This window comes from Plecotus auritus (assembly GCF_963455305.1).
Source record: "Plecotus auritus genome assembly, chromosome: 4".
Classification (NCBI taxonomy): Eukaryota; Metazoa; Chordata; class Mammalia; order Chiroptera; family Vespertilionidae; genus Plecotus; species Plecotus auritus.
Genome location: NC_137775.1, coordinates 33265244 through 33279090, shown reverse-complemented (window position 1 = coordinate 33279090; position 13847 = coordinate 33265244). Strand labels below are relative to the sequence as shown.

General features: G+C 39.8%; 1 protein-coding gene across 1 annotated transcript in view; it reads right to left on the bottom strand.

Moving 5' to 3' along the window:
• ADGB (androglobin) overlaps positions 1-13847 on the bottom strand; it is a gene marked incomplete at both ends in the record, with an annotated part of 144053 nt that overhangs the window by 106977 nt on the left and 23229 nt on the right. The window contains 4 exons of the mRNA XM_080663871.1: positions 3327-3610; positions 5593-5679; positions 7912-8051; positions 12621-12830. Coding sequence (XP_080519997.1) covers positions 3327-3610; positions 5593-5679; positions 7912-8051; positions 12621-12830 — 721 coding nt within the window. The remainder of the gene's footprint in view (positions 1-3326; positions 3611-5592; positions 5680-7911; positions 8052-12620; positions 12831-13847) is intronic.

The following is a 13847-nucleotide window of genomic DNA, read 5'->3' as shown; positions in this document are numbered from 1 at the left end:
AAATTTGTGCACTGGGGGGGGAGGGCCCCTCAGCCCGGCCTGCCCCCCTCACAGTCCAGGAGCCCTCAGGGGATGTCCTCCTCTGCGGGAGGCAAACAGGCTGACCAAGGGAAGACACTGCCCCCATCACCCCACTGCTGCTGCCACTGCCGGCCGCCGCAGCTGCCAGCCCTTGGCCCTTGCTTCTTAGTGCTGGCCCTGCCCCCGCCCACTGGTGGGTGGGGGGTGATCTGGGGCCAGGCCAGCTGGGGGAGGAGCTAGGGGAGGTTGAGGCACAGCAGACTGCACCCTGTCCAGCTCTCCAGAGGTGTGGCACCTGGACCAGGCCTGCGCTGCTGCCTCTGTGGCTGCTGCTGCTGAAGGGGCAGCACTTGGACTGGGCCACACCACAGCCTGTCCCGTGCCACCTCTGTGGAAGGGGGCGCAAAAGGAGGTGTGGCGCCACATTCTCGCGCGGGCGCTGCCTCTGCAAAAGGGGCTACAGCGCCGGACTAGCGGCACTGGACCAGCCCACCTCTCCTGCGGTGGCGCCTCTCCCATGCAGCCGGCCCTAGGCCCTTGCAGCCACTGTGGCTTTGTCTGGATGGAAGTCCGGAAGACGTCCTGATTAGCATATTACCTCTTTATTAGTATGGATTCTCCTACCTACTTCTCCAGGTTTTCTCAAACAATCCTTTAATCCTCACATCCTTTCTTCCAGCTAAATATAGCTTCTGCCAGGTCTTCCAAAATGTCATTCCTCCTACTGTCTTATAGCCTTTACTAGTATATCTGTTATTTCCTCTACTTAGAATGACCTTTCTTCCACAGTCCCTCATCTTCTTCCAGATATTCCTCTCATCTTTGCAAAAACAGCTCAAAACTCCTTGGGAAATTCTTTCCCTACACCAGTGGTCAGTGAGCCATGGTTTGCTGCTTTGTTGACTAATGAGTTTGCTGACCACTGCCCTACACCATAGGCTAAGTCCCCTATATGAACTCCCATAGTTTTTTCATTTCCATTTAAGGCTTATTTGTTAGTAAGTGGTTATGATTTTTAAATGAATGTTAGTCTCTATCTCTAGACAATAAGATTCAGGAAGTACCTTTCTCATCTGATTTTGTTCAACAAGTTATCACTAATCCCTGGAACATTTATTGGAATTATACTCAGTAAATTGTATATTGGATGAATGGGTGGCTGGATGAATGGGTGGATAGATAATTGTTAATTTGTGATATGTGAGAAAGGGCTTCTCAGTTGAAATTAATTGGGAATATACTAGATAAAACAAATTTGATCAGGCTTTTTTTGCTTTCTTTCATACTAGTGCATATTAGGTCATTTCAAAAAGGGCCTATGATAGGCAGATATCACTCACACACTTGGTCTTGGTATATTTTTGAGGAACGTTTATGGTAATAATTGCTATGCACTGTACTGTAGATAAGACCTTGATAAAAAATAATTGGATAAAATGTCAATATTTTCTAAAACATAAATATTTGAAAGATCAAAATATAAAGGAAGCTGAGTCTTTTCTAGAATATTTAACAAGCATTATTGCTTATTTACATAGCTATATAAAATATTTAAGAAATAAAAATTACTCAATACATTTCCTGCCTTAAGAAAATAAATAATCCTATACTTGTAAAACAACTAGAATTATTTTCTCAAATTTGAACTTCCACTTTACAATAAATGATCAGTGAATCATCATCTAATCCCTGGCCATTTCACATTTCCTGAAAAAATAAACAGGACCACTTTGTCCCTTTTGGTTCATTGTGCCCTACATATCCTATCTAATAAAAGAGTAATATGCAAATTAACCATCACTCCGCTACACCCACAAGCCATGCTCACAAGCCACGCCCACCAGCCAATCAGGAGCGAATATGCAAATAAACCCAACCAAGATGGCTACGGCCACAGAGAGCAGGAGGGAGGCTTGGGTTTCCCTGGCGATGGAGGAAGCCAAGCTTTCCGCCTGCCCTTGCTGGCCTAGGCCTCCACTCAAGGCTACAAAGTTTCAATGATAGAAGATACATAAACCCAAACAGAAATGGCGCAGCCACGGAGCTGGAAAGAGCAGGAGGCTAGGGTTGCCCCCGGTGATGGAGGAAGCCAAGCTTTCCGCACACCCTGGCCGGCCCAGGCCTTGCTTAAGGCTACAAAGTTTCAATTATAGAAGATACATAAATCCCCCCAAAAATGGCTGCCGCCACAGAGCAAGCAGATGGCTTGGCTCTGCTCCAGGCTACAAAGTTTCAATTGTAGAAGATAAATAAACCCCAGATACCAGGGCCTCCACTTGGGTCACCAGGGGGCGTGGCCGGCCTGCAAACCACCACAGGCCCCTCGCCCAGGCCACCCCACGCCCCAAGGGAACCCCCATCCTGATCCGGGACACCCTTCAGGGCAAACCAGCTGGCCCCCACCCGTGCACCAGGCCTCTATCCTAGCTAATAAAAGAGTAATATGCAGATTGACCATCACTCCAACACACAAGATGGCTGCCCCCATGTGGTCAAAGATCCTGCCCCCATGTGGACACAAGATGGCCACCACAAGATGGCCAGCAAGGGAGGGCATTTTGGAGTGACCAGGCCTGCAAGGGAGGGAAGTTTGGGGCAACCAGGCCTGCAGGGAAGGGCAGTTGGGGTGACCAGGCCTGCAGGGGAGGGCAGTTAGGGGTGACCAGGCCTGCAGGGGAGGGTAGTTAGGGGCAAACAGGCTGGCAGGGGAGCAGTTAGGCATCAATCAGGCTGGCAGGGGAGTGGTTAGGGGGTGATCAGGCTGGCAGGCAGAAGCGGTTAGGGCAATCAGGAAGGCAGGCAGGCGAGCATTTGGGAGCCAGCAGTCCTGGATTGTGAGAGGGATATCTGACCGCCCATTTAGGCCCTATCCCACTGGGATCGGGTTAAACGGGCAGTCGGACATCCCTCGAGGGGTCCCAGATTGGAGAGGGTGCAGGCTGGGCTCAGGGACACCCCCCTCCCTGTGCATGAATTTCGTGCACCGGGCCTCTAGTAATATATAAGAAAGATGTGTTTGATGAAACTTGAAAACTTAATGTCTCTTCCTATATTAATACTATATTAATTTAGTATCATCTAATTGTATAATTTCCTTTGATTTCTAAAGAGAATAAAATATGAAACAATAGTTAACATGTAGCAAATACCATTAGAAGTTCTGAAATCCTATCAAGAAAGGATCTTAATTATTTCCACATTTAATACATGATCATAACAATGAAGAACCATCAAATTCAGCAATGTTTGTAAAGCATTTACATACAATATCCATATTAAATAATGTGTGATATATAATGCCTTACCCTTTGGAACTTTGTCACTTTTTTCAAGTGATTTTAATGTTGTAGCTGAAGTTTCAGGTTTGAATTCTTTGCCATCTTTCACTTCTTTGCCATCTTTCATTTCTTTCCCATCTTTCACTTCTTTGCCATAATTCACTTCTTTCCCATAATTCACTTCTTTTCCTGTATCTTTTAATTTGCTGTCTACCTCTGTTATTTTACTCTCAGAGTTGGATTCACTTGTCAGCTTAAATTCAGGCAATATTTCTTTCAAGAGCTCCCAAACTTTGTCCATATATCGCGGGCTTTGATAAAACACATCAACACTAATTTTCAAATTAAGATTTAAACTCCACATCAAGAAATTATTGACAGAAAAAAAATAAACTTACTATTTTAAAAGACTAATTTCAAATATTAGTTTAAAACACCATTATGTATTCATTGATTAAACAAATTTGAATTGAGTGCCTATGATGTGCTGGGCTTTGCTGATGGAAAGAGACCAAACAAGGAATTCTGGTTCAGAATGGAGACATAGGAGGACTCTGAATTCATCCATTCCCATGACTATCCTGAATCTATAGGTACATATAAAACAGTTACCTCTGGGGGGAAAAAAGTAGCTGAGTGGCTCCTACACATCTGGTGAATGAGAATAAACCCACATTGATGCAGGTGGGAGAGACTGAGGTACAATATCGCCATAAACACAGCATGGTGACCCACAACTGGAGGGAACTCACAACCCTGAGTTTATCCCTGAGGTGCAAAGGGTTTGAAACTCACATCTGGCACCCAAACTTTTAAGACCTTCCCCTAATAAATGAGCCCACAAAACATCTAGCTTTGAAAGCTCATGGGGATTGCATCCAAAGACACATGAGGCTAGTATCCTCAGAAATAGTTCTTAAAAAGATCCCACAGACTTGCCCACCCCAAGCCCAGTGCAGAGGCAGCAAACTTTATATGAAAGAGGCTTATTTGCTAATTTTAATGCATTGGCCTGAAGGACAGGCTTATAATTAAACACACATCTAAAGGCCAATTGTAATTCTCTCCACAGACCAGAGGGCAGGCACTATCTTTATGCACCCTTTGTCATGCATCATCCATTTATGATAAATATTCTCAAATACTTGAGTATAGAGAGAGCATATCTCAATGTAAAGACCATATATGACAAGCCCACAGCTAACATTCTATTTAGTGCTGACATATAGATCAATGAAACAGAAAAGAGAGCCCAGAAATAAACTCACATATATACAGTCAATTAATTCATGACAAAAAAAAAAAAAAAAGAAGAAGCCAAGAATATACAACGTGGAAAGCATAGTCTCTCCAATAAATGGTGTTGGAAAAACTGAACAGTCACATACAAAAGAATGAAACTAGGCCACTATCTTATACCATACATAGAAATCAACTCAAATTGGATTGAAGACATGAATATAAGACCTAAAAACCATAAAATTTCCAGAGAAAACATAGGTGGTGAGACCTTTGACACTGGTCTTGACAATGAGGTCTTGGATTCAACACCAAGGCAACAAAAGCAAAAATAAAGGAAAGTTACATGAAACTAAAAAGCTTCTGCACAGCAAAGGAAACCAGCAACAAAATGAAAAGGCAACCTATAGAATGGGAGAAAATATTTGCAAATCATATAACTAATATTCAAGTTACGAGGGCCTATCTTCAATCTCCTCTAAGCAGGACCCTGGGGAGTGGTAGCTTCCCAACATCAGTCAAAAATCAATCAGTGATGATGCAAATTGAGAACTGTATGTGGCTTTGATCTTCTTGTAAAAATCAACATCTGAATTGATGATACGCTCAAAAATACTCAGATTCCAATTTTGTCTCCTCCAGGTACAATGTGAACAGGTTTGGTCGAACACTCTGAGCTTCAGTTTCCTCACTTATAATGATATATACTTGGTTGATGGGGTTATATGGATGATTAAATAAGATAATCTTTTCAGGACTGTGGTTTTTAATTAGAAATGATATATTAAAGTGCATAATGTCTAATAACATTATTTTAATATTTATAATTCAGATATTATAGGATTAAATTTACAATATATATGTAAGGAAACAGAATTTATCTTGAAATTCTCAAAGAATTTTATGTAAAACTATAAAATGTTATTCTCCCCAACATTTTTATAAAATGTAACTTTTCTCGAAACTTTCTTAGAAAGTACAAATATTTTGGTTAAAGAAACTTTACAAGGGGAAAAAGAAAAAAACGCACAAGTAAGTTAATGGTCAAACCTACTGGAGAGGAATGACTTCTGGTAGCCATCCTGTAAGTGCATGAATAATGGTGGACTCCCCCATCTCTCTCTTCTCTATTATATGGATGCTAAAGAAGCAAATACACAGAAGTACAGTTAATAAATTTGGAAACACAGAGAAGTATATAAGAAGAGGAATCTCTATTAAATAGTGATATAATAATGAACGTAGGGGTCAGACTGGTTAAACATGATAGCACAGGAAAATACTATTCCAACAGTCAGATTACTTGTTTTGGCAAAGCACTTAAGTTGATCCAATGATAAAATGTCATATCTATTTACAAAACATGATTATAAGCTTTATTTTTAAAAGACATAAATTAAGATTACTGTCATATACATAAAACATAATCATATATGTGATATATGTTAAAATATATACAGATAATATACTATATATTTTATATATTCAATATATTGCCATATTGTTCTTTTAAAAAGTGACTTTTCTCTCTGTCTTTCCCTATCTCTTCTACTCTCCCTAAAAATCAATGGAAAAATATCCTGTGGTGAGGATTGATAAATAAATAAATAAATAAATAAATAAATAAATAAAATAAACATAGTTGTCACCAGTGTGAATACTTAGAAGTGTTTAGCTACCTAGAAACATATTGGATGAGTATTTATTTATTTTACAGGAAGAAAACTTTTGAACTTAGAGTTACTTTTAAATTATTATCTTTTTTGTTGATCCTCACCCAAGGATATTTTTCCATTGATTATTGATTTTTAGAGAGAGTGGAAGGGAGAGAGACTAAGAGAGAGAAAAATCGAGGTGAGAGAGACACATCAATTGATTGCCTCCCACATGCACCAAGAACTAGGGTTGGGGATTGAGCCTGCAACCTAGGTACATGCCCTTGACCAGAATCGAACCTGAGACCCTTGGGTCCATGAGCTGATGCTCTATCCACTGAACCAAACTGGCTAGGGCTTTGGAGTTATTTTTATAGAAAATAAAACATAAATTAAGATTTACTACTAATTAATAAATAGATTGACACTGGTCTCTCTCTTGCTCTGAATGACAGACAAGGAAACTTGAGGGAATCTCATAATTTAGAGAGATTACTAGCATCACCATATATATATAATTTTTATTTTAGGGTTAGTTTTATGAAAACTAGATTATAAAAACCTGTAAATCCATGCAAACTGTCACACATAAACTGCAGTGGGTGCTAGTACACCAAAAAAATTATCGGATAAGGTTGTTTTTTTAAAATTATTGAAATGAAGTGCTGCAAGCTGGGTGAAACAAATTTCCAATGGGAAATTGAAGATTGTTAAGAGAAAAGGGGGATGAAGAGGATGGCAGGAGGAGTGGTTTTGTTTTTTAGCCTCCGGGGAGAAAAAGGAAGCTGAGCTAAAGAAAATCCAGGAAGAGCAGGCCTGCCTTCTGACTGATCTTGCTGTGTTTAGAGAAGGGGAGAGTGCTGGGCTTTGAGCAAATGGCAGATGTGATCTGTTAAAGCTTGTACATTTGTTGTGTTAAACACTGAACTATCAGAACACATTGTGAGGCAGGCGGGGGCGGGGGGTCAAATTCAAGCTGGTGCAGTGGAAGTGAGCATTCTCCCACCAAGCAAAGACACAAAGTACCCATGCATTGGCAACTCAAGCATCTAAGCCTGTTTGCGTCACTAGGGCCAAGATAGAATGACCATAGGTCTCTGCGCGTGGAATCTGAGAGAATAAACATAGCAGAAATCCCTCATCTATGCTGGTGCACAGGTCATGCAGGATGCAAGCTGATTTCATAAGGATATTGAAGAAATATGAATAGTTAATACCAGGAATGTATTGAAAGGGACCAATGTTATCAACAGCATGAGGAGCATGTTGGCATCCTTCAAAACAGTTCAGGGTTTTCAAGATTAGCACATTATTGTTGCACAGACAGACCTAACCCTTTAACTGGATCCCAGCATATTATTTAGTATTTAGATGAGCCAGTATTTTTCTCTACAAAACAACTTCTTTCTCCCCTTATGCTGAAGCATTCATTTATGTGATTGACTTTCCATTCATGGAGAGCATTGAATATAGAATAGTTTTCTTGAATACTTTTACTGGGGGGAATTTTATTTGATTGCTGGCTAACCCAATACTTCAAATTAGTGACTTTGGCATATACGTTTTTACATAAGAAAATTTACACTGTTTGAAAAGAAAGTTTTAAAAAATTAATCAAAATAATAAATCTGTGGAATATAGATGTGGTACTGTTGTTTTTACTGTGGGTTGCCTTTTTGTTTTTATACAAGTGAATGATAATTCCACATTCTACATACTCAACATTTGCCAGCTTAATGATAGCTTTAGACAAAAGCATTGGCCAGAGTTCAAGTTCACAAGTTGTAGCTGGAAGCAATAGATTGTTATCTTCATCAAAAGGCATAAAGTCATCAATAGTTATCTTTCTCCAGCAACCCTAAAAATGAGAAGAAAGAAATATGTCATCAATGATTTATGTTCTTTTCACTCATACATTATTACGCGGGGGAGGGGGAGCAGGGGGACAAAAATAGGTTTGCAATTGTATGTGACACAGAGTTTATTCTTGGATTATTATTCATTAATTACTGTATTATTTTCCAAACAAACAACTGTAAACCTACTTTTGCCCCACCTTGTATACTACTGACATTATTTACTGTTTTATATTTTTTGTTTTACAATTTTATTTTAACTTCTTACATCTAAAGCAGTGGTTCTCAACCTTTCTAATGCCGCGACCCTTTAATACAGTTCCTCATGTTGTGGTGACCCCCAACCATAAAATTATTTTCGTTGCTACTTCATAATTGTAATTTTGCTACTGTTATGAATCGTAATGTAAATATCTGTGTTTTCCGATGGTCTTAGGCGACCCTGCTAGTGGTTCTCAACCCGTGGATTGCGACCCACAGATTGAGAAGCATTGCTGTAGAGCCTAAGACCATCAGAAAACACAAAAATGCTTTCTTTGTATGACACTTGTAACTCTAAACTTACATTGCCTGGTTTAATGGTTATATGTCTTTTTCTTTCTCTCTGAATAGATGATAAATCAAAATGGAATCCTATGAAATGTTCAAGAAACTCACAGGAGGACAGGAAAAGGGAAACAAATCCCTCCCCCCCAAAAAAACTAACAGACTTAAATTCCAATTATATGAAATATAAAAGTACACACAAATTAAAACAAAAGAGTAACTAAGTATAATTATCAACATTAATAATTTGCATGTATTTTGACAGAAAAATTAATTACACATGTAGAAATCCAAGAAAAAATATTCATGAAAATGGGCAAAGGTATATACACAAAGATGCTATTTTACAGTATTATTTTTGTATTGGTGAAACACTGGTCCATAACTTAAATGTCTGTCAATGTGAAATTAGCAAAGTATGTGTAGTCATTGTTATATTCAAACAATGGAGTACAAGGTAGATAAACTGGCATAAAAAAAGTCCATGGTTAGGAAAAACATACTTTACAGAACAATAACTACTACATAATATTATAGGTGCTACAAATGATATGCAGTAGGTTTGCTTATGTTTATAAGGAAAAAAGTTTAGGAGGATATACATAAACTAGAGGCCCAGTGCACAAAATTCATGCAGAGCAGGGGGAGAGAGGGAGGGGGCGGGTGTGTGTCCCACAGCCCAGCCTGCACCCTCTCGAATCTGGGACATCCCTCTCACAATCCAAGACTGCTGGCTCCCAACTGCTCGCCTGCCTGCCTTCCTGATTGCCCCTAACCACTTCTGCCTGCCAGTCTGATCACCCCCTAACCACTCCCCTGCCAGCCTGATCAATGCCTAACTGCTCCCCTGCCAGCCCAATTGCCCCTAACTGCCCTCCCCTGCTGGCCTGGTCACCCTTAACTGCCCTCCCCTGCCAGTCTGGTCGCCCCTAACTGTCCTCCCCTGCAGGCCTGGTCCCCCACAACAGCCCTCCCCTGCTGGCCACCTTGTGGCGGCTATCTTGTGTCCACATGGGGGTGGCCATCTTGTGTGTTGGAGTGATGGTCAATTTGCATATTACCTCTTTATTATATAGGATCATTTTCTGTGATTGTCTATATAGGTAGTCATGGAATTTTCATTTTCTACTCTGAACATTTTAACAGTGTTTGAATTTGTTTTACTAAAAACATGTCGAATGTGAATAATAATGAAATAAGAATTTAAAAATTTACATTTTGTAAAAAAGTAATTGCATGTTAGAAAAATAGTATGTCATGGTCTATATCTTGTTTACATGGTTTAAAGAACAACAAAAATCTCCCCGGTTGGAGAGAGTTTGTTTCAAATGCAGATTGCAGGCTCTGCCCAGAGACTGACTCAGGGGATCTGGACTGGGGCATGGAAGCACTTAAGGTTTTCTGCACCTTCACACTTTAAGAAACTCTGAATTCAGGCCCTGGCTGGGTAGCACAGTTGGTTAGAGCATCTTCCCAACACGCCAAGGTTGCAGGTTTGATCCCTGGTCAGGGCACATATAAGAATCAACCAACGGATGCATCAATAAGTGCAATGACAAATTAATCTCTCTCTCATCTCTCTCTCTCTCTCTCTCTCTCTCTCTCTCTCTCTCTCTCTCTCTCTTTCTCTCCCCCTTCCTCTCTTTCTCCATAAAAATCTATAAAAATAATAAACTCTGAATTCTACAATAATACTGTCCTTAAAAAGTACAAGGTTTAATCAGAAACAAAAGCTAATACATGTTTTTATACCAATAGATTGATGGCAACTGGGGAAAATTATTGGTCCCAATGTGTGTATTTTCTGTTTATTCAGAGACAAATGAAAGCATTGGGACAATCATGGAATGGCTGCCAAGAGCAATGAATATTTCAAGTGGAAAGCAATAATGAATTTGTTTCTTTCAAGGAGCCAAAAGCATGCTGACATTGGAAAGTACATGACCAGACTCTGTATATCCCAGTAGCGATGTGATCACTGCAGATGAAAGAAGAGAGAAAACTGCTCTGTCTCATATGCTGTTCTTTATGCTACAGTACATTCTGGTCTGGCTGGTGTCAAAGAACCTTGATGCTGTTTACTTAGAATCCAAACTGGAAATAACGGGAATACTTTATGGGAAAAACTGGTATGAAAACCTGAACTTTAAATTTCATATAGAGAGGCTCTGAGACCTCAAGGACAGACTATGTTATCTATACAATTTTTTAAAATTTTCTGAATCTAAGTAGGTTTGGGATAGTGAGGAATCAATATAGTTAAAGAGAAATAAATCACGTTTTCTATACAAAATGGAATGCAGTATTAATAAATGTTGATCCCTGTCTGGAAGGAAATTTGAAAAGAAGGAAGGATGTCAGGAAGCAGAGAGAGAGAGGGGCGAGGGAGAGAGAGAGAGAGAAAGAGAGAGAGAGAGAGATTGAGGTTGAAACTAATTCTGTTGGTTTAATGTTTTGCTGATGCTGTTTTGAAATTCTTAATAACTTCAAATCCCATCTCAAATCAGGTTTAGGTGAATGTGCAGAACTGGGGGCCAAATGCCCAGACATCTGACCTCCTCACTCTTCCCATGTTTACATTCTTTCCATCATCCCTCAACACTATCTACTAAGAATCCACTTTCTCAATGCCATAGCCTCTCTCTCATGCCTCTGCACACATTTAAACTCTGAAGTCTAGTCTGCCAGCCTACTTCCTGATGATAAATAAATAGATAAGGGAATTTAAGAAGTTATTTTCTAATAACATTTTTTTAAAAAAATACGACTTCAATAATTTCAGAGGTAGGAAAGGAGAGGAGAGAGATAGAAACATCAATGATGAGAGAGAATCACTGATTGGCTGCCTTGAGCCTGCAACCCACACATGTGCTCCGACCAGGAATTGAACTGTGACCTTCTGGTCATGGGTTGATGCTCAACCACTGAGCCACACAGGCTGGGCTTTTCTAATAACATTTTGACTTTCAAGGTCTATGGTCTTGCTATGAATACCAAAAACAAACCCCAAAATCCTATTTTGGAAAATAGTGGCTAAGCTTGTCTTCTTTACTTTCACCTTCCCACTGTCATGGTCCTTTTAATTCCTAAGCATTGGTCTTTCAACGTTCCCTATCCCAGCCAGATGGATGGCTTGGCTCACTAAGAAAAAGTCATGTTCCTAGACATATAGAATGGAATGTGTAACTCTTCAAGCTTTCCTCACTTCTTCAAATGTGCAAGAACATTCTCGGTGACTAGGACCAGTTTCGTGGGTATATGACCTTTCACACAAGACCCCATGCTCAGAAGGGCCTCGGATTTGGCTTAAAGTGCTGCTATCACTGCCTTGAAATTGCTAACAACTTTTGGACAAGGAGACCCACAAATCATGTCGCTGGTCTTGCCCAGGACTCTGGGTCTTCATAAAGAGCATTTCCCCATGAACAACCCAAAGGTGTCTAATATAATCTCGCATTGCTACCCGTGGTGTGAGTCTACCTTGTCCTAATAACTGAGGGTTTTTTATTCTCTATTTGTACTTCTTACTATCCCACTGGCTTCCTTTTAGGCAGAGGTAAAAATTTCTGTGTCACTGTAAGGTTTGTTTACATGAAAACAAATCTCAAGTTTAGGACAAAAAAAACACACGATGGGATCAGGTTCCTCAGCAGCAGCAAGTGCCAGGAGAGGAGTGGACCATGCTCAAGTACTTCCTCCTGCTCATGACCCTGACAGCACATCACAGGGAAAAGAGGAAGGGAGAGAGCCCCGTGCATCCACCTGCCTGCACAGCCTGCCTGCCTGAACCACAAACGGTTCATGAAGCACCGGGTTTAAAAAGCACAGGGAACTGGTATCGCAGGAGAAACAACTGTTTCTTATTAATCCCAAATTACGAACGCAGGACATTTCCCCCCCACCCCCCCAGCAGCTACCGGATTGATAAACTACATCATTTTGTATTAGCTTAGGTATCAGCCCGTAGGCAGAAATATTTCGATGTTAAAGAAAATGAATTTCAGTGCACACGAACATGAACTTACCATCCAGTAAAGTTTCACAATATACTTTCCATAGCTATTGTACAAAGGCATGTGACCCTTCACAGCTTTGCACAGAGCGTAAATGTGTTCCCAGGGCTTCCAGATGGGAAGAGGAGGTTCCCCTGTAGTCCCTTTAAAATTATTGTTCAGAAAAGCCCCATTGAATATCTTCCACACTGCATAGATTTCACTGATAATCCATCTCATCAACTAGAGACAAAAACCATTAGTGTTAATTAGTTAATTTTCAGTTGTTGGCACTGTAATTTAGGGGAGAAATCAGTTAAAAACCTACTTCCAATAATAACATTAAATTCTATATGTAATGTGTTCACATTTTCTTTACTGACCTGCAGAATAAAGTCATACATCTTGCTTTTGTTTTGGGGAAGTATTGTCATATTACAGGCTAAAAGATGTAATATTAAACATATTCTTAGCTAAGATCCGTCTTCCAGAGTAAACTGTCAATGACCTCCATTTGACATAGACCTTCATTTGAATTCTGTGTGTGTGTGTGTGTGTGTGTGTGTGTGTGTGTGTGAGAGAGAGAGAGAGAGAGAGAGAGAGAGAGAGAGAGAGAGACTGAATGCTTCTGAAAACAATGATTTACTTTGGAATGAACTTTTTATAAATGAGGGAGCTACTTTTCTGTAAATGTTGAGAAGTTTGAGAAAAAAAGATATCTTTCTTATCAATAAGACTAATTAGACAAGGAATGAGACATGAAAAAGTAAAAATTGCACACACATTTAAATATACTCTAAACTCATATTTCATGTGTTGATCTACAAATGCAGAAATGCTCCAAGTGAAACTCCCACTTGCAGCATTAAAAACGTGCAGGAAGGCCCAGTGGGGAGCTGAGCTTTGGAGTAGAAATAGAGACCAGGATTTGAATTCTCCTTCAAATCCTTCTGCTCTTGAGTAAAGTCACTTTGACCTCTATCAATTTCAGTTTTTCATCTATTAAATGTAGATTAAACTATTTTTCAGCCTTCTTTGCGAGTAATAGAAACAATACATAAGAAATTTATGTGTCACAGTGGGTGTTGAGTAAAACTATTACCACCCTCAGTAGTACTAGCTTTTCTGAAATATTCATCTCATGTTTTACTGACAGGTATTTACAGATTAAATACTTGAAACTCACCTCATAAGATTTATGTTTTTCTTAATTTGCTTTATTTTGGTTAAGTTGAAATAGGCCAATCAGATATCCTCTTA